General features: G+C 38.5%; 2 protein-coding genes across 7 annotated transcripts in view; one reads left to right on the forward strand and one right to left on the reverse strand.

Annotated features, from left to right (window-relative positions):
• Positions 1–19415, reverse strand: part of LOC139950614 (serine/threonine-protein kinase mTOR-like) — a 103511-nt gene extending 84096 nt beyond the window's left edge. For 2 of the 5 annotated variants that reach the window (XM_071949380.1, XM_071949376.1), the window contains exons 1-17: positions 19314–19415; positions 18286–18523; positions 17584–17816; positions 16698–16799; positions 15341–15439; positions 14358–14492; positions 13438–13500; positions 10442–10495; positions 5853–6044; positions 5246–5358; positions 5098–5143; positions 4677–4810; positions 4048–4176; positions 3361–3524; positions 2265–2467; positions 1457–1553; positions 394–599 (exon numbers count right to left, since the gene is read on the reverse strand). In XM_071949380.1, the coding sequence (XP_071805481.1) occupies positions 394–599; positions 1457–1553; positions 2265–2467; positions 3361–3524; positions 4048–4176; positions 4677–4810; positions 5098–5143; positions 5246–5358; positions 5853–6044; positions 10442–10495; positions 13438–13500; positions 14358–14492; positions 15341–15439; positions 16698–16799; positions 17584–17816; positions 18286–18496 (2181 nt within the window). In that variant the 5' untranslated portion in view covers positions 18497–18523; positions 19314–19415. Of the gene's footprint in view, positions 1–393; positions 600–1456; positions 1554–2264; positions 2468–3360; positions 3525–4047; positions 4177–4676; positions 4811–5097; positions 5144–5245; positions 5359–5852; positions 6045–10441; positions 10496–13437; positions 13501–14357; positions 14493–15340; positions 15440–16697; positions 16800–17583; positions 17817–18285; positions 18524–19086; positions 19145–19313 lie in introns of those variants that run through there. The other 3 variants (XM_071949377.1, XM_071949378.1, XM_071949381.1) reach the window with 3 other exon arrangements.
• Positions 19416–19687: 272 nt separating this feature from the next.
• Positions 19688–24884, forward strand: LOC139950826 (ubiA prenyltransferase domain-containing protein 1-like). Of its 2 annotated transcripts, none has more exons than XM_071949653.1 (2): positions 19688–19926; positions 20191–24884. In XM_071949653.1, exon 2 carries the CDS (start codon positions 20200–20202, stop codon positions 21241–21243), a length of 1044 nt encoding a protein of 347 aa, XP_071805754.1. In that variant the 5' UTR covers positions 19688–19926; positions 20191–20199; the 3' UTR covers positions 21244–24884. The 2 variants fall into 2 exon arrangements, with proteins under 2 accessions (XP_071805754.1, XP_071805755.1); XM_071949654.1 differs by having other exon boundaries at positions 19688–19832.
• The last annotated feature ends 594 nt before the right edge of the window (positions 24885–25478 follow it).

Raw genomic sequence — 25478 nt, forward strand, 5'->3', positions numbered from 1 at the left:
AGTCATCAAGCAAAGTTTACAGATTAAGCAGCTCTATGAAACTTGGCCCAGAACTTTATTTGTCAGAAAAACATGTTTGATTGATTGACAGGATGAGAGACTTTAAATATTTTTTGAGTAAATACACTTGTTACAACTTTTTGTTTCATAACAAAAGAATACTACTAATAATAATAACCAGCTTTTATATCGGCTTTTCACATCCGTAGGGCATCTCAAAGCGCCTCCAATATTATTACCTCTGGTCACTGGGCCTTAATTCATTCTTTAAACCATCTCAGCTCCCTGGTGGGGAGTATGCAGCCTGTGCAACATTAATATGAAGAAAAATGTACACCAACCATTGAAAAATAGTATCGCCCAAGAAGGGGAAAATATTAAAAACAAACATACCTGAATTAATGTCTTACGTAGAGACGGCATAACAAATGCTGGGTTAAGATTACTCAGTCTACCGATGGTGCACATGGCTAGCTCTCGGATCTCAAATATCTCATCATGAAGCGCAACAAAGAGGGCGCCGAGGTTCTCGGCTTGCGCAAGGTGACCATCGAAACGATCATCGAGTGATGCAAGGACGCAGTAACGAATGTCTGGATCTGAAAGGATTTTGTAGAAAGAGAGGAAATTGTTAAAGAGTAAATTCAACAGCGGAATTATTAACAAATCTATTTTTCTATATGATTTTCACTTCTTTATAAGTTTTTTTTGCATTTGTTAAAGTACAGTACTTTTATTCATCCAACATCACGTCACGGTGTTTGCTCTTCACTTCTTTAGTGATTAGCCAGCAGGACCAGTTTAGCTTGTCATTTCACTATTCTGTTATCTTTATCACTAGTCAATATTTCAAATGAAATAGAAAATAGTGTATTATGACTGGTCCTTTGGTGTTTTAAAGACACTGGACACTATTGGTAATTGTCAAAGACTAGCCTTCACAGTTGTTGTATCTCAACATATGCATCTCAAAATAACAAACCTGTGAAAATTTGTGCTCAATCAGTTATCGAACTTCTGAGATAATAATGAAAGAAAAAAATACCCTTGTCACACGAAGTTGTGTGCGTTTAGATAGTTGATTTCGAGACCTCAAGTTCTAAACTTGAGGTCTCGAAATCAAATTCGTGAAAAATTACTTCTCTCTCGAAAACTGTGGCACTTCAGAGGGAGCCGTTTCTCACAATGTTTTATACTATCAACCTCTCCCCATTACTCGTTACCAAGTGAGGTTTTATGCTAATAATTATTTTGAGTGTTTACCAATAGTGTCCACTGCCTGTAACATAACATTAATTTAGCACTAAAACCAGGAATAGAATTTGAGAACAATTTTCACCATGGATTCGAACTGAGGTCAACAGAGGTGGTGAAAGGCAGGGAAATATACCACCGAGCCAACCTCTTGAAAAATGTTAAATTGTGATTAATGTTACGAGTCAGAAAACCGACGTACCTGAGTCAGTGATAGCAACAACGAGTAGTTTACTGAGTACATCCGCAACCACCTGTATATTGGTAGTACTCACTGGGTGAGGGCGATTAGAACGAAGCTACAAAAGAATAAATCAAATTTTTGAATTATGTCACATTTGACTTCACTCCTTTATTGTACTTAACCAAACTTGTGAAAAACATGGTGTGTCGGCAGATTTTTTATAGAGGGCAATTTAAATAATAATAATAATAGTAACAACAACCACATTTCTATAGCGCCTACATGTAACACCTCCAAAAGAAAGTCTAATTTAAATAGATGTGTTTTGAGAAGAGTCTTGAAACTTGAGATCGTGGTGGCTTGTTTGATGTGTAGAGGGAGATTGTTCCATAAGTAAGGTGCAGACTACGTTAAACAATACAAAGTTCCAACAATCCAAGCCTGAAACTACATGAAGGTCACAGAGGTCATGGTCTTTGTTGCCCCTGGTCTTGGCCTTGGCCCCACTTCAAATAAATTGTATAGATTTTAAGATTTTCTAATGAAAGTGCCGTTTGCAAAAGTGCAAGGCCACAATCCTGGGTAAACATTTGTCCTCGTCCACATAATGAACGAACAGTTTGAAAACCACTGATGTAGCAGTTATCTCAATGTTATTTATTTATCAATTACCATCGCTGTGTCAATGATGAATGAAAGGTCATTTTGTCAAATACAAGATCTGCAAAGAACTACTTAATATATATATGTTGTTCATTTTGGTTTCAAATGAAAATGGCCTTGCCCTCCCAAAGATGAAAGTCTAAGCCCTAAGTTCCTTACTTACATTGATGGAAGGCTGCAGGAGTTGTGCACAGGTTCTAGCAGCCTTAGCCCGTATCTCTTTATGCTCACTAGAGAGAAAATGATCGGCGCAATGACGGACAAACTGAGTCAAGGAGTGACCCTCGAAATCAAAGCTTCCTAGGGTCTGCAGAGCCAGGACTGTGCTGGTGATGTCTCCAAAGTCTGTACCTCCTTGGTTTGAGCCTTAAAACAAAAAGATTCAAAAAAAGGTTTCTTGGAGGGCCAAGGAAAAGTTTTCTAATATTCATCCTACTATTCATATTTGCCAGCGAGCCAACAAAACAAATTGAACCATTCAACTGCTTTTGGTTGCTAATACTGGCCACTCATCTTGAGATGAATCTTAGTGTTGTGGAATCGAGCCCAGGTGACTTTTAAAAACCTTCCAGAGTATCAATGCGCTTTATAGTTCATAATTTTTCTAAAAAAATTACCACAGTAAAGTTAGACCCCTGTGGACTTGTCCCCTGAGACAACTTTTACAGGGACCACCAACTGTAGGGCACGCTGCAGGACCACTGCGGTGGCACACAAGTAAATTTCAAAACAATGTCTTACCAAAGAAAACTATGTAAACATTAGAATGTGTATGCCATTTCTTATTGGAGATTGCCTGGAACTGATTGCCTGTAAAAAGCATGGTGTGACATGGGCCTTATATTATCAGGTGGGGTGTCGTGGCCGAGAGGATAAGAGCACCGAACTCAAGCTCTGGTGATTCTGTTCAGCAGAGTGTGGGTTCATCCCAGTCGTGACACTTGTGTCTCTGAGCAAGACACTTCACTACAATTGCTTCTCTCCACCCAGGGGTAAATGGGTACCTGTAAGGGCAGAGATGGTTCTTGTGATTCATTTAGCCGAGTAGCGCATTTGTTGCACAAGGCTGTATACTCCCCAGGGAGCTGAGATGGTTTAAGGATTGATTTAAGGTCCAGTGACCAGGGGTAATAATGTTGGAGCGCAATGAGCGTCACTGCGTGACGGACCCGAGCGCGGTATAAGAAGCCACTATTATTATCAGGGTTGGGGTGTTGGGGTAGGATGTTGGGGATGGGGTGGGGTGAAGAACAACCTACCAGCTAGAACGCCTGGTGACATGAGGCCCTTTGGAGTGCCCGGATGCTTGAGTGGTTTATTCATCAAGACGAGGGAGAGCATCTTCAGCAGACCATCTTGAATATCTTTCTTGAGATGAGGAATCTGCTGAGCCAGGTCATGCAGGGAGGCGGTCAAAGCAGGGCTGCATCAAAGACACAAAAAAGTATTGACTTATTCATTTATTTATTTTGTCTTACTTAAAGGCACAGGACAATGTTGGTAATTACTAAAAAATATTTGTTGTTAGCATAAAAACTTATTTTGTACAGAGCAATGGAGAGCTGTTGCTAGTATAAAACATTGTGAGTAACTACCTTCTTCTTTCAACAATACAAACGTCATGCCCTGAAATAAGCCCAACAGCTAGCATAGGTTCAAGTAGCAGAGTGTGGGTTCAAATCCCCAGCCGTGACACTTGTGTCCTTAAGCAAGACACTAAATAATTGGGTCTCAAAATTCATCTTTCAGAAAGTTTGTATATACTCAGCGCCTTGAGTACCTTGTTTGGTAGATACGTGCGCTGTATAAGACTTCGATATTATTATTATTTATTATTATTTAGTATATCTTTGACATAGTGCTTCTTTAAATGTTCAAGTACAATTTACATTATCCTTATTAAAGTGACAAACTGTCTTGCTCTTACAATACTACAATTTCCCTACCTGAGACCAACAGCTAGCATAGGTTCCAGTATATCTTTGACGTCAGCGTAGATGTTGCTCCCGACGGCTCTAGCCAGCATACTAATACAAGTGAAGACTGATGGGTCTACTGGACTCGTCTTATGTTTCCTAAATTCATGAAACAATAATTTATCAAATCCAACAGCACAAAAAGCGCCAATAACTATAACTAGGATGAATAAGAACAAGACGAGGTGTTACGTTTTAGATGTGGGAGGAAAATCTTAATGGGGATAACCCACACAATCAAGTAGAGACTGAAAACCCAATCCACATGCAAGGCTCCGGTCTGAGGTGGAACTCAAACTGGGTCCACAGAGGTGAAAAAGGCTCTGAAAAAAACAACTGAGCCAACCTAATAATGTTCCGATGTTTGAATGTTCAGAATTTAAAAACACAAAGGGGGTTAACATGTTTTTCAAATGCCCCACTGTTAGTTTGTTTGTATGAATGCACTTGAAATTTGCTCAATCAAAATAAAAGGTCAATAACAGTCAGTAGGTAATATTTTAACACATGTATGACTGGGGGAGATGAGGCATGATCTCATAAAAGGTCATTACAAATAAGGTCAAAGGTCATATCAAAGATCCAGAGGTCATACGTACTTGTTGTGGTAGTCTTTATGCGGCAAGGCAGACTTGACGATGGCCAGTATGTTGGGTAGATGAGGCATAATCTCATGCTTGACGGCCACCGAGAGTAGACCCACAGCTTGGAAGGCACTGCTTCGTTCTCGCTCCTAATCAATTAAGATTTAGGAACAAAGGTCAGAGGTCACATCAATGAATTTATCAGGGATCAATAATAAGAGCGATTAGAGCGTTCGGGTAGTAAACTTACTACTGGATAGTCCACCTGGCTTATGTTTTTCAGTTCAATATGTATACTTCAGTGTGGAATATCATATCAATTCTTCATATTTTGAAACATACTAGCCTAAATATCTACACAGATGTACACAGTTAGTTCTGGATGGAGAATGGTACCAAAAGTAGGAGGGTTAAACAATGATGTGAAAGTCCTTACCCTTCTTAAACTGCTGAGTAGATGCTGAACAGAGTCATCTAGGTAACTGAGGATTGAAAAATGTGGATAAATGTAAGTTTATGTCAACTGGCTTGTACAAAAAAAAAAAGGGTTTTATACAGAAAGAAAAAAAATCGGTGGTACTTACTGGCTGACAAATAGAGTGGGTTGAAAAGCAGCGAGACGTGGGATGAGGGTCAGGAGAGTCTGCTGAATCAGAGGACTACGACTGTTCCGGTACTTTAAGACTTGCTGACAAACCTGCCAATATCCAAGATCAAATGATTTCATTAAACAACATCAAGTAATAAACTACAGGGAAAACCGATTGGGCAGATTTCAATATAGTTTTGGGTTGAACAAAGACGAATTTACTAGAGCAGAATTTGAAACCGCCGCCCTAAAGTTAAAGTCAGGGCTGTTGAAAAACAAATTGAACTGTGTGCGCAGAGCGTGAATGTTTGCAAGTGTTGAAAGCTTTCAAGTGCAAAGCCTATTATTGGTTTTAAAAACCCTGATCGGTCTGGGGCAGTCAATTTGGTTTTATCTTTAGGTTTTAATGACTTTGATTTTAATTAAAAAATAGCATAATAATAATAATTAGTTTTCCTTTTTTGTCAAGGTTGGGGTAGTTAAAAAAAACGCCTTTCCAGAAAAAAAACAGAGAAATCACATCCCTGTAAATTGCCGACACTGAGGAATGGAAGTGAGGAAAGGAGTGAGGACTTGACAACAAGACTGGTTCATACATGTACCTCATCAAACTTGGATTCCATGAGTTCACGGCAATAACGGCTCTCAACAAAGCGTGGTTTCTGCTGCACGAGGTTGGGCGACACCAATGAAGAGAGGGCGCTAGACGAACGCTGAGAGTGCTGAAGGCTATGACCTATCCCTGCAGTCAGGATGTGGAATTTAGACTTGGACCCGGACGAACCAGAAAACTCCTTCAAAGAAAACACAAGTCTCAGTTAAATTGACTGACATGCAAATATCGCTTAAAAGATTTACTAGCTGAGCATGGATTAGCGAGGATCCGTTTGAAAGCAGTGTATTTGACTGGTATGTGTTTGAGCTAAGCATAATTTTTCTTTGCATAGCAGAGTGATTTGTGACATAGCATAAATTGGTTTGGTTGGACCGAAATGCAAATATCGCTTACTACTTTTACCTGCTGAGCATGGATTAGCAGAGATCACTTGAAAGCAGTGTATGTTTGACTGGTATGCAGTTTGAGCTTAGCATCTTTTTTTCTATGCTTAGAAGGGATGTGTGACAAAGCATCATGAAATTAGGTGATAGTCAAGTAGGATTTGAAACTTAGCATGGAGGATAAGCGAGGCTTGGGGTATTATCTTCTACATGAAATTATGAGCTGTGGCGGTTCTGAGACAAACTAATGGTGTTACAACTCCATATTTAGATCAATATTCTCAGGGCCAAATTTCATAAAGCCTGTTAGCACAAAAACTTGCTTAGCACAAACAAATATTTACTTAGCAAAAATAGGTTACCAGCCAAAATACCATTCAGTTACCATTGCTGTGACTGGTACCCAACTCATTTCGTGCTTGGCCAAGAAATATGCTAAGCAGAATTTCTGCTTAATACAGGTTTATGAAACTGGGCCCTGATGGTCTTCAGGAGAAAGCTATGTCCTGAAGACAACTGATCGAAACATCAAGTTGTTTCACCACTTGTTATTTTTTCAGAAACACCACAACACATGAAAGAGATTTCAAGCTATGGTGTTCCAGCAAACTTCACTAGATATGTAAAGGACGTTGGTTATGACTTAGGGAAGGGTGAGTAAGTACACCTACTGTATATTCATGATTAACGCAGGCATGATGGGTTTTTTCTAGACTGGCGCTAACTTCTATCAGAAGTATGGTAGTTTGATCCGAACAGTCACTAAAGATTGAGTCGCTATAATGAGGAAAATCGAATAACTAGATTTTCATAAAGAACTAACAGTAACAATGCACAAAACATTGTGCTAACCAGAACAAGGTTACCAGCAAAAATATCTTATCAGATGTAACGACTTTGACTGGTAACCTGATTTGTTTTGTTTAGTGGAAGTAAAAAATATTTGTTAGTCCAAAATGTATAGCATTGTTTCAACAGAGTAGACAAAGAAAGGAAGAAATTGTTAATTGTTACATCCGTTAAAAAAGGCAAGAACGTGTCATTCAATACAACTGATTCACAATGCATTGCACCCTTACAGTTTAATTAAGAGTAGCCGTCCTCCGAAAAAAAATAGGTCAACTTACAAAATTGCACTCACAACTCAGTGCGGGTGGGACAGTTTGGTAGTTTTAAATGGCCGACATTAATGTGTAAAATGTTCACCAGCTTCACAAAACAAGGATCTTATGCCATAAACATGGCAGAGAAACACAACCTTGCTGATGTATGAAGGTACGCCAACATCACTCATGGGCCCAATTTCATAGAGCTGCTTAACCAGAAAATACTGCTCGACATGTTTCTGCTTAGCAGAAATGAGCAGGATACCACTCACAAATTGTGACATGGTAGTTTGGCTAGCAACGTTTTTCTGGTAAGCATAATATTGTTGTGCTTAGCTGCTTTTTGTGATTAAGCAGCTTTATGAAATTGGACCCTGTAATGCTTTGCAACTGAGAGCATGTAAACCTAAAAACAAACACAAACAAGCGAGGTCGCTGCCAGGCACTAGCAGCAACCACATTTTTGTTAACGTTTCTCACGTGATACACTACAAAAATGGCCTCTCCTAGGTCAAACTGTAGAGGGGGCACTTCATTGTGAAATGCCAGTATTTAAATACTCACCGTTGTCTGAGAAAGTATAATAAAACAAAGATATATGAAAAGAAGCAAGATGCACATGCAGTGAAGGCAAGATTATATGCGAGACACTTTTGCATGTCTCTGATTAATCAGCTGTATGGAGAAAAGCTAGCGTAATGTTAGGCCAAAATTCGGGAAGAAAGTTCAGTTAGAGCAAGAGCTTTAAAGGATAGCGGAAGAAATAGAAGAAACGTCGTGGTAGTGAAACACAGCAAGCTTGGAGAGAATATTATTACAGTACGAGAAAAAGCAAGAAAGAAGTAAAAATTGTGTCGCACTTGAATATGACATGATGAGCGAGCGTGTCCTGGCAATGGCATGCCTGCCGCATGGACTAGATAGAGCATCAAACTCAAGTTCTGATGTCTGAGTCTTCAGAGTGTGGGTTCGAATCCCGGTTGTGACACTTGGTACTTGTAACTACAACTGCCACTATTCACCCAATCCACCATCAGGTATTTGCTAGACACCCTAGTTCTGTTCCATTGTTAAGTGACCTGGGGTTGATTTCACAAAGATATGTGTAGCCCTAAATGAGAGTGTAGGTTCGAATCCCGGTTGTGACACTTGCTACATGTAACTACAACTGTCACTATTCACCCAATCCACCAACAGGTATTTTCTAGACACCATAGTTCTGTTCCAGTGTTAAAGGCACTGGACACTATTGGTAATTACTCAAAATAATTGTTAGCATAAAAACTTACTTGGTAACAAGCAATGGGGAGCTGTTGGTAGTATAAAACGTTGTGAGAAACGGCTCCCTCTGAAGTAATGTAATTTTCGAGAAAGAAGTAATTTTCAACTAAAATATTTGAATTTGATACCTCAGAATTAGATTTTGAGGTTCGGAAATCAAGCATGTGAAAGCACACAACTTCATGTGACAAGGGTGTTTTTTTCGTCCATTATTATCTTGCAACTTCGACGACCAATTGAGCTCAAATTTTCACAAGTTTGTTATTTTGTGCACATGTTGAGATACACCAAGTGAGAAGACTGGTCTTTGGCAATTACCAAAGGTGTCCAGTGTCTTTAAGTGACCTGGGGTTGATTTGACAAAGATAGTCCTAACTTAGGACAAGTCCTAGGAGTTGTTAAACACTTAAGGCTAGTCCTAAGTTAGCTCGTCCTAACTTGAGATAAGACTAATCTTAACTCTTTGTGAAGACATTTCTGCTTTTAGGAAATTGTAAGTGAAAAAGGATAGCAATAGGAAAAGCTGTTATGTTTACAGAGGGGCTCTGAGGTCAAATTCAGTTTTGTAATACTATCATTTTCCATTATATATAGTCCTTATGAAAGTGGGAAAAACGTAAAAGTCTTTTAAATAAACACCCGTTAAAAATGTTTCAAATACCATGGTATCTGGTGCCCTTCTAGTGTAAAAATTTGTAATATCCAAAACCGTCCTATGACATTATTTTCATCTCTACTCTGAGTTAAATCCTAAAACACAATGAAATTTAATCACTATGTTGTTGAGTGTGAACCTTTTGACAACGTTTCAAACTTTGCTCTTAAAGAGTATCAAATAAAAGACATTGTACACCAATTTTAACATGAGGATTCGAACTGCCTCTAGCTACCGGGCAACCTGGGTAGTCTAGTTGGTAAGACACTGCTCTAGAATGGTAAGGGTCGTGGGTTCGAATCCCACCCGAGTAACATGCCTGTGATATTTTTTCACAGGACTCGGGAAAGTACTGAGTATACAGTGCTAACAGTAACACACATCGGTGTATGGGTAAAAACCAAAATTAATATGAGGTAGGAGACTTGTAACATTTTTCCCACTCTCACAAGGACTCTACTATTAGAAAATGAGTGCATCACAAAACTGAATTTTACCATAGAGCCCCTCCTTAAAGATGTTGCAGTAAAAATGTGAATGTCAACTGTGCAGGTTTAACTTCAAACATGTGTCGAGTTGGTGTTAGGATATATGACCTCCGAGAAACTCTGCAAACCTCGTCAGAAACTCTCTACGTTCTAGAATACCCATGCTCTATAGAGGGCGCTTTTTCATTGTCGCAACGCGGTGTGGGTGATGTACACAATGTAAATATACTGGCAGTTTTTAGATGATAGCTCTTCAGCTTAGCCCATACAGTTTCTATTGGAGACAGAGCTGGAGCCTAAGCTGGAGCAAGGGTTTCGGAAAGTTTTTTAGTTTCTTAATTCTTCCAAAATATAAAACTGTATATAAAAAAAAGGTTTGCACTTCTTCACAATTTTGTACACTATGTACATATCTGTAGTTGTAAGCAAAATTTAACAACAGTTTGTGGTAAATTTATTTTCCACTTTCTTGAAACAGTTTTTCCAGAAAATAAAATATTCAATTATTTGTAGACACACAGGGACACCAGAAAAAGTTGTTACTCGAAACAACCACAAAAGTTGTATCACCAAAAGCGCAAATTTCTATGGGTAGCCACGCAAAAACGAAGCCTCTAGAGGGCGTATGGGTATTTTAGAGCCGTAGCGAGATAGATTTATACCTTCGGCAACCGCAGGAAGCGATTGCGCCTATACCAACTGTCGGCTGAGATCGGCTGCAACAAGAGGAATAAATGAATCAAGGTGGAACAAAGTACTAAAAATGGAGGGTTTGGAATTCAAACGGCCTCCATGTTCAGAGTTTGGGAGCTACCTACAATGAATGCCTCCCAAACTCATTTGCTGACCCCCTTCCTAAACCAATCCCAAGCCCCACCCACTCAAAAGTGCAAGATTAGTATTGTTTTGAGAGTGTGTTTCTATGACATTATTTTAGTGACTGATATTTGTATGACTGAGAATTTGTGAGTTAGATTCAGAATGATGTCAAGTACAATGCCTTGTCCAGTTACAAGTAAATGCTCAATTTGAATTCACAAGACTTAATTCAGTGTTGCTACATGTACGTTATGTTTAGAATACAACAGAAACTAACAAATAATCCAAATCACAAACCATGCAGCATACTCATGCAATGAAAATACATTAAAGGATTTGGGTACTTTTTCAAAATGTCCATAGATTTACATTAAACTTACAGGGTTTGAATGTAATGGTAGTGGAAAGCTTCCCTTCAAATATTACTTACTGAGGTGCTGTTTTGGAGATAATTATTAACAAAACAATGTCATGAAAATACGTTTGTAAATGCTTACAATAATTTTGGTCTTATGAGACCAAAATTATTTTCATGACATTGTTTAAATACATGCCACACCATGTGTAGGAATATAAATTACAAGGTTCAATATCCACTACTTTCCATTTTCGTATGCAGTGAGCTGTACCAATGTTATGTGATTTTTCACAGTGCAGTTGATGTAACAAATGAAACTATTGTCACAGTGTATATAAATGGGTTAAAAATGACATCATGTATGAGTTAGTAAAATAATTGTTCCTTCGTTAATGCCTAAATGGGAAAGACTGCAAGGTTAATTTGCAAGCACATGACTACCTCTGGCAAAGTTAGGGGTTTTACCAGAGCAAACCAAATTCTTCTTCATCAGACAGTATTTTTTTAAGTGACATTCATCTTGCAAAGTATTTGATTATAAAAACAGTTATAAGGGATATTAAGGCTATTTATCTTGAAGTAAATTAAGTGAAGACGTAGAAATGTTTTGAAAAACCTCTGCAAAAATAGTTCCATGAAACCACTTAACAGACCTCCAAAAAAGCAATCTTCCTCAATCCTCCGCTATCCTCAACTCTATGTTAACTCAACACCAACATATTTGGACTTTGTTTAGACTGGTATGCCTGGCCTCATGCTAAGAGTGTGTGGTTTGAGGGTACAGTTCCAAATCCACCAAAATACTCCACTCTATGGTAACTCAAAACTCAAATGATCGGACTCTAATAAAATTTTCTTGGCTTCATATCTAGCATGTCTAGAGTGTGTGGTTTGGGGAACAGTTCCAAATCCACCAAAATACTCCACTCTATGGTAACTCAACAACCAACTGTCCAAACGTTAATTAACATGCCTGTCCCATGCAGCGAATATGCAATTGTTATTTGGTCCTGCTGGTCTTACAGTCCTCTGCAACCAAACATCTTCCTGAGGAGGATTCAGGACAATTGGGTTTAATTTCTATTTTCATATCGATTAATATTGTTCAGCAAACATGAATGCCACATGCAGAGTAAATAATACAACTGAACAAACATTTGGAAAATTAAATACTGGCAATGCACATGCACAAGGGGAAATAGAGAAAAATCATATCATGTAAAAGGCATGCAGTTCTATGTTTAATGCATGTGATGTTTAAGTGTACTTCAGTTAGTTATTGTGAATCCCGAGCCGTGACACTTGTGTCCTTAAGCAAGACACTTTACCATTGCTTTGTCCTTCGGATGGGACGTTAAGCCGTTGGTCCCATGTGTTGTGTAACGCATGTAAAAGAACCCAGTGCACTTGTCGAAAAGAGAAGGGGTTCGCCCCGGTGTTCCTGGTTGTGGCTGCAATAACCTATCTTTCTGAAAGTTTGTATATACTCAGCGCCTTGAGTACCTTGTTTGGTAGATACGTGCGCTATATAAGACTCCGATATTATTATTATTATTATTATTATACATTTTCCAACATTTTCTACTGCGAACTGGAGAATTCATCAGTGAGTAAAATTAGTAGAAATTTTCATGAAATTTGGCCAACCACACCATGAATTACCCTATGCTACCACCAACCAGCCAGATTCAATGTTCAAGCCATTTTTTCAAAAGTGAAAGCCAGCACTTTCTAACCAACCACAATCTACAAGCCACATACCCAAAACCCTACCAGCACAAGCCATCGAGAAAAGCCATTAGGCAACTTAAGAAGGTCGATCAACCGCTCAACTAGTGACCTCCAAACCAGCCATTTTTAATCAACAAGCCCGATAATCGAAATCCAAACCAATACAATGAATAAACCTTTAATTGCTACCCCGAAACATCAGCCAATTTAGCAAGCCAGAAAATCAGACGGCCAGCAGCGATTAGGCAAAAGACAAGTCAACAAACCTGTGCACAAGCCAACAAACCTGTACCAAGCCTAATATAACAAAAGCCAAGAGGCAAGACAAGTGAATCACTTTATAAAGCAGGCAATTTCTGCAAGCCACAACAGCAAATAGCCACCAAGGAAAAGGCAAAGACAAATCAGACAAGAATGGCCACCACCAAATATCCGCACAACAAGCCACATTCGTTCCAGGCTACGAGTTAGAGTCGGGTAAAAAATGTCTGGTAAAATGACTTACTTAGTCAAAATGTACCGCTTACAATTGAATTCCTCAGACTATAAAGATAGTTGCTATGTCAAATGGTTCCAGACAAGCTTTTGTATAGCAACCAACAGATGAGCGAACCCTGCTACCATTGTACCATACACATCCATTCCCGCCCAGAAAAAATTGTGACTCATCAACTAACAGGTACAGGGTGAGAATCTTCGCTACGGAAAGTGTGTAAAAGAAAAAGTGTGCGTTCTATTTTATTATTATACCTTAAAGCTGTGTTCATGTTGTGATTGTTGATGTGAAACTTCTTCCATCTCTTGACGAAGACGCTGTGGAATCAAATATATGTGGACAAAAGAAAATACTTGAAATTTGTTCAAACAGACAGGGGCGGAAAACATACCTTCTTTTTGGTGTAAAATGAGACATGCAACAGCCGTAGGGTTTATGGGTAAAACACTTTTGGGTAAGACATACACACACTGCATGCATTAGTGGTTGTTCCTATAACAATTTCGTACACTCAAAAACATCAACAACTTTAAGCATGAATTTCGAATACAACCTGCGAAAAAAAAGGATGTTTTACTCCAAAATTTTTGATTCATGCAAATACTTACTCAGATTTAGTAAGGGTGGAATGCGAGATTAAAAAAATGGCAAGTCAGCGTTGAAGTGCTTTTAATATTAAAGCCGTCGTGTACTTCAGTAAAACCTTGGGATTACATAAGGTTCAAGTACATGTACCCAGTTGTTATGGACCGTGTGACCCATGACATCACATGTTTACAAAAGAGCCACAAAGCATGGACTTCCTGCAGGCAAGAACTGTACACAGCCCGAAGGGAAAAAAACACATCAAATATTGTATTTAAAGAAGATCGCCCTATCCAATTTTTATCAACTTTTTATACAAAGAAAGAACCAGAAACTGGTGCAATGGACCCCTCAGCACATTTAATTTTGCATTCCTCCCAAACTGAGATGAAAAAAAACCGCCGTCAAAGAAAGAAACAATTGCCATCTTAAACAATCCCTTTGAATACACCTGCAGATCGGAATTTTTCATCCCGAGCAAGAGCGTCTTCAAGCTTTTTCTCAGAACAAACAAAAATCTTTATTTCATCTGATAAAATTTAGTTCCTTAAAATAAAAAGTTAATGTCAACTTGTGACTGGTAACCAACCTCTCCTTCCATGCTGCTGTTCCTAATGAGCTCATTGACGATTAGAAGGGAACCGTGGACTCGATCATCTCGGTTAAGACCCTTCTCCCTCGAAGTTACTTCCTCGAACCCCTTTTCTGCCTCTTCGTAAGTTTGCTTCAGGAAAAGAAAAATTATAATAAGAGTTTCATTTGTCATTTATTAATTCTGGCTGTGAACCAAGGATTCTCAGAAATGCGAACTTAATCACTGTACTAACCAAGCACCCAATAGAGAGAAGACAATGAAGGAAGTTTCAGTTTTAGATGTGGGAGGAAAACGCCAGAGAATTACTCCAGGGAAAACCAACGCAGTCAGGTAGGGACTGAAAACCCAATCCACGTAGTTCATTGTAGTTCCCCTAATGGGATTTGAACCAGTGGCCTAGAGGTGGAAGGCAAGGCAAGATACCAAGACGCCAATCCAACAGCCTAGTAATAATAATGTACCAAGACCTGGCCATGGAACTTCAAAAGATTTGGCAGGTGAAAGTGAAAGTAGTCGCTGTGGTGGTCGGAGCACTTGGCACCATTCCCAAATCACTGGGGACCTATGTTTATGTAAAAGGGGCATATATGTGAGGGTGGTTCCTTACAGAGGGCAACGCTTTTGGGAACATCAAGGGTTCTGAGAAATACCTTTGGTATCTAAGCCTGATTCAAGGATTTACCGGCACAGAGGAAAGTGATCTTTCTTTGGCATGCTGTGATCCTTGAAAGATCTTCGAGAACTCCTGAAGAGTATGCAGCACCAAATCAAATTTGAGGGCTTGTTATATCAAGACACTCTAACATAATGGTGTCAAGTTCCCTGTTCAAAGGTACCTCTGAATTATTTCACATTTTGCTTTTGTGCAACTTTTTTTATTCTTTATTTTTTGAATGTGATCTGCTCGACTACCGTTGGCAAGATTGAGTTTTTTATTCCTGTCACTTGGGAAGAAGAGACTAAGCAAGTTTCTGTACCTTGTACCACTGTGGTTTTTGCATTTCCTTGGTCTCTCGCTGTGACGTCAGCTCTAGACATGCCCTAAGCGCTGCCACGGCAGCCTCCCGAATGGATTGCTGAAATTAAAAGGGATATAAAGAATTATGAAACAATGAGAGACAACATCTGTTTCAACCTGTTTGGTTGTAAGTGGAATCGATGTGGGTAAAATTTTGGGTCGTTATGACTGCTATGACTATTTTTGGCACAAGTCACTTGTGCAGGGTTCGAATTTGGAGGGAATATCCACAAGAACACAGAGCTTGTAGCTCAAAATAACTACTGGACCAGATTTTTTTGTAGAAGATAAGATTCAAAATGAGAGCAAAACTTACTAAGACAGAATTGAACATGCATTCAATTTATTGTATTTATTTGAATACACTAAGACAGTGAAGAGGATATAAATCTCTTTCGTCTTTCAAAAGTATACTTTGTCACTCAACAGAATAAAAGGTATTTAAAATCCGCCCCCAAGACAACGTTTGAACCCAATTTGTTTTGTTATTGCTCCTCGATTGAAAAGCCAAGACTGCTGGACTTGTTTGGTTCTGAATTTACTGGACAGATGTTAAATTCATTGGCCTCGGGCTTGGGCTTTTATAGGCTCTTTTACAGGGCTAAGGACTTGTATAAAGATTAGTGCTGGGCGAATAGTGAAATTTTGTTATTCGGATACCGCTGGCCAACTATCCGAAATTAACCGGATATTCGAATAATTTTTTTCGCCGCTAGAGGGCGCTATTTAATAAACAATAAAAAATAAAAAATAAAAAATTTTTTTTTTTGCCGCTAGAGGGCGCTGTTCGTTTGTGAATGAGATCATATGGGCGGATTGATATAAGTTTTAGACAGTGTCACTCGGTTCATTCATAAAAATGACCGGATCTTATTTAAAGATGGCGATTTGCTTTTTCTTTTGATCGTGATTGACTCTACGTGAAGGAAAACTTTTGTAATCTTTGAACAAATTACGTCAGAAATGTCATTGTTTTAAATCTTCACGGAGGTGAGCATAGTTAAATACTTAATATATGCTGTTTTATGCTGTTTTAATAGAAGTTTCATAAGGATTCAGAGAAAACATTCATGTCAGTTGTCGCCCGACGTCCGCGGATATTCGGATATTAAAGAATATCCGGTTACTCGGTTGTAATTACAGAAATATCCGGTTTGTAAATAGGTATTCGCGCCCTATGCGGATATCCGGTTAAGAAAAAAAAGGCATTCGCGGTTACGGATAGGAAAACCTATTCGCCATTAACCGGATATTCGAATAATTCGCCCAGGCCTAATAAAGATGGAAGAATGAAGAGATGTTAAAATGCTTCTTACCTTTGGATCTCTGACAGCATTGAAAATATGATCAAAGAAACTCTGCACCTGCTGGAAGAAGAATGTCGGGGTGTTCTCTGCTAGCTCCCGAAGCACAAGAACCTACATCAAGATCAAACAAAACACAATCAAATACTGTTTTAGCACTCAGCATCGTTTGAATGGGGCACCTTCCCACATTTGTCAAAAAGGGTTAATAATACGCATGTATATGGTAAAATCATTGATCTCACTAATCAGTCAGTTTCTCCCTTAACAGTGGTCCACTGGCCAAATGCCAGTTAAAACACCAGGGCCCAATTTCATGGCTCTGCTTACCGCCAAATTCTGCGCTTACGATCGCGATTCCCCGCTTACCTGCAAATGCCAAATTTCTGCGCTAGCCTTGTAAGCGTAGAATGCCTAGTAATGCAGAGTATGCACGCGCAGAAGCCAAAATTTGCCCCTTACCCATGAAATACGCTTGCCGTAAACACAGAATTCCCCGCTTCTGTAAGCGCCGATTCTGTGCTTACGGTAAGCAGAGACATGAAACTGGACCTTGGTCACTAGTCAGAATTCTTTTAAAATGGTTCAGCTGGCTAGCATTGCGTTGGTAAGCAACCATACTATATTTGAATAAGGTCAAGTAAAAAAAGCTGACAGAGTTAGTAAAATGACAAGCTAACTGGACCTGCTGACTAGACACTATTAAAGAAAGTAAACCGCAATTCCTGGAATCAATGTGTAAAGGAACATGGAATCACTGACACACAGAAGCTCCAGAATAAATCTGTGAAATGAATGAAGTACATGTACACCTCAAATTCGCCAACCCTAGCCGTCGAAACATGTCTTGCATTTAAGAGATGAATAAATTATTGTATTATTATTAATGTAAACTCACAGCTGCATGTCTCCTTCCCTCATTCCGGTCCCCTCCAAGCCATTCCAGCGCTCTACGAACTTCAAACTCCACGTACTCGGGAGTGAAGGTACCTCCGGCCATAGCGAGTCTTCCAATCGCCTTAGCAGCCATCTCCATAACGGCAACATCATTAGATGGGAGAAGGATACGAAGGTAGTTGGCAAAGCGGGTGATACGATTGGCGTTGTCACTATCAATGCTGATCAGGCTTACTGTAAAATAGTCAGAAAAGTAGGGGATAATTAACAATAATAAGATTCGGGTAGAACAATTTAGAAAATTGTCCGGATGTTGTAGTCTTAGATAAGGTGAAGAAGGTGTGTCATCTTATACTAGACATAGCTGTGTCGGAAGATTTAAGGGTAGCTTCACATGAGATGGAAAAGATCCAAAAGTACCAAGACATGGCCAAGGAACACTGTAAGGTTTACCAGGTGAAAGTGAAGGTAGTCCCTGTAGCAGTTGGAGCACTTGGCATCACTCCCAAAGCACTAGGGAACAAATCAATAAATCAAGAAGTGATTGATTAATAAATTGACTACTTACTGACAGCTATTATTCCTCCCTTCTTCTCGTTCACGTATTGACTGGAAACCAATTCAATCACGACCACACAGACCCTTAAGCCATTCAAATAATCAGTAAACCAGAAAGTGGTTGATTAATAAATTGACTACTTACCAATAGCCATGATTCCTCCCTTCTTCTCATTCACATCTTGACTAGAAACCAATTCAAAGATGTGATGGTTGAGTTCATCCATGAATGACGTCCTCTCATCTTGCGACATCTCACGTAGCTCCGTCGTTACATAATGCTGCAGGTTTTTTGCCGTCTTTGTCCGTGTCTCTTCGTTGCGGCTCTTCAGGCCGCTTACAAACTGGTTAATCATCGTAGCGTTTGGTGGTTAACTGAATGACTGTTAAATGAAACGTCATAAGTTTTTCATTAGTTATGAAATAAAGTAGCATCTATTCTTTTTTACTTAAAAATGTGATTCTTTTCTAAAATATAAGATGATTTTTAAGTGAAAAAGTCAGGACAGGATTCATAAATCTTTCATTCAAGAATTTCATTTTAGAGAGGTTAGAGAGGATACAGCCATATTGGGAAAATTTATCCTGATACTTTATTAGAAAAGTTTCCATATGGCGATGTGGCGCCACCACTTTTCATTCCATATGAAATAATAAAAATACAGCCTAATTACTAGTAGGCCTAATTTACCTCAATGAGATATCCCTTTTTGAAAAGAAAAATAGTAAAAAAGTGGTGGCACCAAACGGAAAGATATCCATTTTATATATGCACTTGCGCTCAACTTTGGACTTGGACTTGTGGTGTGGGCGGGGATTTTTTAGAAACTGTAATTTGACAAAATTATCAATTTTTTTGCATGAATTGATTGGAAACAACAACACAAACAGAAATAATAATTAATATGAAACAAATGAAATAATGGAAATATATGTTCAATCTTACTTTGTCATTTGACATTTAGAACACTTTTTGGCAACATTTACTCCTTCGCGAAAAAATTAATGTCAACATGTTTGACCTTTGACCCACAGTGCAGCCTACGATAAAAAAAATTAAAGTTCAAGTTGCGTTTTGTAAGAAAAAAACAAATGCTCGTGGGTCGCTTTAAACCACAGTCTGTAGCTCAAGATTATCTCCATAAACGAGGTGTGTCTGTATTATTTTCTTACCCAAAAACTAAGCGTATTTCTCGCTCTGCAACCTCATGAAACAGACAACATCAAACTCCGAAAAGTTTATCGGCCCTGGAAGTCGCCATTTTTCATGTAACCTCTTTCAAACAGATGGTCTATTTAGTGTTTACATCTTGTTTTTATATATTTTATAAAATTAAAAACTCTTATTGCTTGAGAAAACTACATTAGTGACTGCGTTATTAAATATTATTTATTTTTAATATTATATTAATAAATCTAAATAAGAATATTTGGACGGAGGCTAAATGTCAAATGTCACTAAATTGTAACTGGTACGCGTGTGCAATTCCAGGTGTAAGCCAATACATTTGTGCGGCACCAACTAGTCATCGCAATGATCTATTTTTAGCTGATACACACATGTACTATTTTGTAATCTCGAAATGACATATGCGACGGGTTTTGCATCACCCGAAAAACACTCATTGTTTGTAACATTTAACTAGTGGAAGTTGCGACTGACTAACACTCAGATGCAGTGAAGGGCTTGAGGTATAACAGGTTTTGGTCGTGTTTGATTTCTTTGACTTTGATTGAGCTGTAAGAAAGGTGTTAATTTTGAGTTTTTCATCTTCTGAACTCTGAAGTAAGTAAAAAGATTTTGTGCTAGGCTAGTTAGGGCCTACGCCTACTACTACGCCTAGGCTACGACTACGTACATAAATGTACGCGCGCGCCATATCTGAATTCCACTGCACTGCACCACATGCTACAGTACACGTTACACTGCACTACACTTTAGTGTTTAAAAATTAATCATGTCAGTTTTTGTTGTCATCAATTTTCTCAAACTACATAACTTTTTTTTTCTTTGAAATGATGGAAAATCTTTAATTTTGTTTTATTTCAGGTTTTCAAAATGGACCATTCGAATAATAAAATGATGAATGGCAACGGTTCAGCTTTGAGTATAACAACAGTTTCAGAACCGGACGGACGAGTATCACCCCAAGTATCAGTCAAACCTGACCTGAGAAAAACGTTGAAGTCATACATCGTTGCATTACGTCCGTGGTCATTCAGTGCATCGCTCAACCCCGTCATTCTCGGTTCAGCGATAGCGTTTAAGACACAGCCGGAGCAGAGCGTGACATCTGGTAACTTTGTAATCTTCATGGCCGCTTTGGTCGCTGTACTGTCTGTGCACGGTGCAGGAAATCTTGTCAACACATACTATGATTATATGAAAGGAATCGACAGCAAAAAGAGTGACGATAGAACTTTAGTCGATGGAATTCTCTCCCCGGATGATGTAGCGACATTCGGCCAAGTCTTGTATATTGTTGGTTGTCTCGCCATCGCAGTCTTGTACTTTTTCTCGCCGGCTAAACTGGAGCATATTGCTCTTTTATACTTCGGCGGGTTATCCAGCTCGTTCCTATACACAGGCGGACTCGGACTGAAGTACTTAGCGCTCGGAGATCTTGTGATTATGTTTACTTTTGGACCATTATCCGTTATGTTCGCTTACACGATGCAAATCGGCACAATGCATACTCTACCATTGTTATATGCCATCCCACTAGCTATGAACACTGAAGCTATACTTCATAGCAATAACACGCGAGACATGGAAGCTGATAAGAAAGCTGGGATAGTCACAATTGCGATGTGTTTAGGCAAGACAGGCTCCTATATTCTCTACACCCTCCTTATGTTCGTCCCTTACATCACATTTGCAATTATGGGCGTCAACTTCTCCTTGGCGTATCTACTTCCGTTTTTGACTCTTCCGATGGCTTTTAGTCTGGAGAAGGATTTCCGGAGAGGCGAGATGGCGAAGCTACCCCAGCGAACAGCGAAACTAAACCTCTTATTCGGAGCGTTGTATATCCTAGCATGTTTGCTTGTAAATAGGAATGCTATGCCAGGAGTTTTAGATGTTGCGGCTCTATCAGAGTAACTGTGTTCTAAAAATTGTGTGTAAAATATTAAGTTGTTGATTATTGATAACTTATTGAATTTGCTCCTGATGTATGACAACACAAGCTCAAACAGTGCCCTCTCACATAGCTTTACATTGTTTGATCTTGGTCAGTGAAGCTAGTTCAATTGGGTTGTACATGTAGAAACTTGACACAACAGTACATAAACCATCACAATTTATCACCAAGGTCTAACTTCATAAACAAATATGAATTTAGAAATTAACAGAGAACCAACCAGTCACTTGCAATACACATGTACTTTACATTGCACTCTGGCTGGTACTGTACTTGCTAGCTGCTAAGCAACATGTGTTAACGCTTAGCATTTTTGTGTGTTTGTGAGATCTCTTTGAATGAAGGCCCATGTTTTTTTATACAAGTTCGCCTTTTGTCAAGTTCGCCATCGATCTAACTGAACGTAACAAGTGGATTTGTTTGTACCTGTGTGCATGCAGTGTGAAGGTTTTTAAAGGCAGTAGACACTATTGGTAATTACTCAAAATAATTATCAGTATAAAACCTCACTTGGTAACAAGTTATGGGGAGAGGTTGATAATATAAAACATTGTGAGAAACGGCTCCCTCTGAAGTGACGTAGTTTTCAAGAAAGAAGTAAATTTCCACGAATTTGATTTCGAGACCAAGTTTAGAATTTGAGGTCTCGAAATCAAACATCTGAAAGCACACAACTTTGTGTGACAAGGGTGTTTTTTCTTTCATACTTATCTCGCAACTCCGACTACCAATCAAGCTCAAATTTTCACAGGTTGGTTATTTTATGCATATGTTGAGATACACCAAACCAAGTGAGAAGACTGGTCTTTGACAATTACCAATAGTGTCCAGTGTCTTTAATGACAAAACCAGTTGTCATAGAAAGGACAAATTGAAACATTGTGAAAAGTCATTTGCTATTCAGATTTGAATGTCTAGAATAACAATACATGTACATGTACATTGTTTGGTTACTGTCGCTTAAAGTAAATGCGCAATTTGAATTCCTTAGACTATCCTTTTGTAGCCATATGGATGCAAATGCACATGTGATTCAGCGCAAGCTTTTACATTACAACCTCCCGAGTTCAGATCAGCACAGACTGATGTCCTTATTAAAGACACTGGACACTATTGGTAGTTAACAAAGACCAGTCTTCTCACTTGTTGTATCTCAACAATATGCATAAAGTAACGAGCCTGTGAAAACTTGAGCTCAATTGGTCTTCGAAGTTGCGAGATAATAATGAAAGTAAAAACACCCTGGTCACACGATGTTGTGTGCTTTCAGATCCTTGATTTCTTGACCTCAAAGTCTAATATAAATCCGAGGTCTCAAAATCAAATTCGTGGAAAATGACTTTTTTCTCGAAAACTTCGCCACTTTAGAGGGAGCCGTTTCTCACTATGTTTTATGCTATCAACCTCTCCCCATTACTTGTTACCAAGTGAGGTTTTATGATAATAATTATTTTGAGTAATAACCAATAGTGTCCACTGCCTTTAAACACACATTGCATTGAGAATTGTGTATGGGCGTTAAAAAAATGCTTGCCTAGCTGACCATGTGGCATACAATGTTCACAGCAATACTGGATGTAGTCTGAGGAATTCAAAATGAGCATCCAGTTTTGACCAAACGATGCATGGTTTTAGACATTCAAACCTAGAGCTCTCACAAATGGCTTTTTAGCAATGCACAGACATCTATGAGTATGCACGTTAGCTTAAAAACACAAATACATTACATACAATGTACATTTTAAGGTAACATGTACATGTGCAATACTATGAAAGTTATTTATTCATCATCACCATGTTGTATTTATTTGAACTATTGCTTTGTTCTGTTTTTATTTAGTATGGATTACCTTTGATTTTATTGGGGCTTACATGTATATGGTTTACTAATACTTTAAATAAGTTAAGATGTTCCGTTATTTTTAAATTTACATTTAATTTCTTTGTGTTTCTTTTGTTTCTCTCAAATGTTTAATCCAACTCATTGGTTACTTGATTTCGGAGGGATGGGCCAACAATTTAAATATGTATAAAAAAATATGGCAAGACTTTCCCTTTGTTAATCATTTAACCCTAGCCATCCCTCAACCATCAAAATCTAATGTGTGTTTGTTTGATTGATTCTGTTTGACTGAAGACTACACTGGTTAACTTTTAAAATGCTTTACATGGGATCAGGTATACCACCATAATCAGAGTCCAATAGTTTGGGTGTGGAGTCAGTTACCTATGGTGTTAGACTGAGTACTGGACTAAGTGCTTTTACATTGGATCACTGCAGGGCTGTATGCTTCGTTTTTGAAAGGGCAAGGGCACCAAGGCATTTTCTCTTTGGCAAAGGGCACCCTATGAGGATATTGTAAATTTCTACTGTAACATTTCAAGGGCACCAAGGCAATGACAAGGGGCAACGAAGGCAATCGCCTCCGTTGCCTCCGTGAAGTATCAGGCCTGGATCAGGCATACTGTACCACCATACTATCAGAGCCCAGTTGAGTTATGTACATGTACCATGGCTTTGGAATTTGTAAAAGCGAGGAAGAATCTTAATAAATGTCTCAGATACTCTACTAATAATTATACAGTATCCATCTAAATAATAAATTATCCGTTTTTATTTTGTCTTCTGTTGATGAATATTTTCTAAGAAACTAATTTCTCTTTTGTTTGGAGATTTAACTTGTTTGTTTCAGTGAATTTGAATGCGTGGTGATGATGAAACTGAACTAATCTTTGCTGAAAATGACAGGGAAAAGATAACACCTTTACTACAAAATTTAATCTTAAATGTCACATACTTTGTCTGAAAAGTTAAAAATGTTAGTTATTAAAAGATAAACACCTAATGAAATGATTTGTTATAAATAGTTAATACATAACTAATAATCAAATTTAATCTAATAATATGATTAGACTTGCCCTGAATATGTGGTAGGCATTAATTACACATTCTATCTCCTAATTTGCAAAGGCACTTTGCAATTTAAAGATGCTATGTCAGATTTATTTGCCGATTTGACCCAAAAATTTTGATTTAAAATTCAATAGGTATTTTGATGGGGGTCGGGAAAGTTACAAGCTTTCATTTGAGCCATTGTTCGAAAAAGTCCGCCAGTTGTTAGTAGCAGTGAAATAAAGTGCTCAAAATTAGTTTTTGTCTGGATCCCGACAATATATCACGTGACCAATTCTTATGTGTTTTATAAGAAACGTTTTAACTTTGTGTCATGGTTCCTGACCATTAAAAGTAAATGTTAAACTGTTGTTCCTTAGAGCGGGTGATACTCTTTGAAATACCATTCACTCAAAAAATCTACTTTTTAATGTTTGGGGCCAAAAATCTGACATAGCATCTTTAAAATTATTGATATACAATCAAAAGGGTTAGGGTAAAAGTTAACATAAGGGCACCAATGCAATGGACATGCACTATGGGCATTATTAATCCCAGTTTCTTCGTGTTAAAGTCAGAACCTGTTTGTTGTTTAAACATATAGAAAGGAACCTTCCTCTGTGGTTGAAAGTCTTGACATGTTTCTTAATAGTTTGCATTTTCGATTTGCTGCAATTAAAATGTGGTATTTAAGCCAGTTTGTCAAACGATGATAATGTGCATATCTAGTTGGGTTTGAATTATTGCGTTTTTGGTCAAAATCGTCAACTCGTCATCCGTACAGCCTTCCCTGCCAACACATACGTAGCCTTTTGTCAATGCCCTTGTGGCTTGGAGAGCCGCGATCCCAAGCGACTTGAACGGGAGACCACGCACGCGAGTGGCGAAGCCAGGCCTTGAAAAAAGGCTAACAGATACGTGGCATACAACCACTGGTACTCTGAAAGCCACTACTTTTATTTAAAAAGATTGTTAACTTTTTAGCCTTCTGCTAGGGTAGAAACGTCATCATATGCCTCTAACTAAAAAAAAAAGAAAAAGAAAAAAAAAGAGACTATACCCACCCATGGTGTCACCGCAAGTTGTATTATATGCATACAACTTTTACCAATAAAAACTTTAATACGAAACAATGCGAGGGAACATGACCCACTCCCTTCATTCATGTATTGAAAATCGAAGATTACAATGAAAGGCACCCTTTTTACATGTACCTCGTTCTTCCTCGCACACCCCAACCTCCCAAAACAAATTCTGGCGCGCCATCGTCGGTTTGTCATCAATTGCGACAGCGCCCTCTCG

This window comes from Asterias amurensis, chromosome 18, assembly GCF_032118995.1.
Source record: "Asterias amurensis chromosome 18, ASM3211899v1".
Classification (NCBI taxonomy): domain Eukaryota; kingdom Metazoa; phylum Echinodermata; class Asteroidea; order Forcipulatida; family Asteriidae; genus Asterias; species Asterias amurensis.

Bases quoted from the DNA above. Each gene is read 5' to 3' on its own strand.
- LOC139950826 (XM_071949653.1), top strand. From the start codon at position 20,200: ATGGACCATTCGAATAATAAAATGATGAATGGCAACGGTTCAGCTTTG.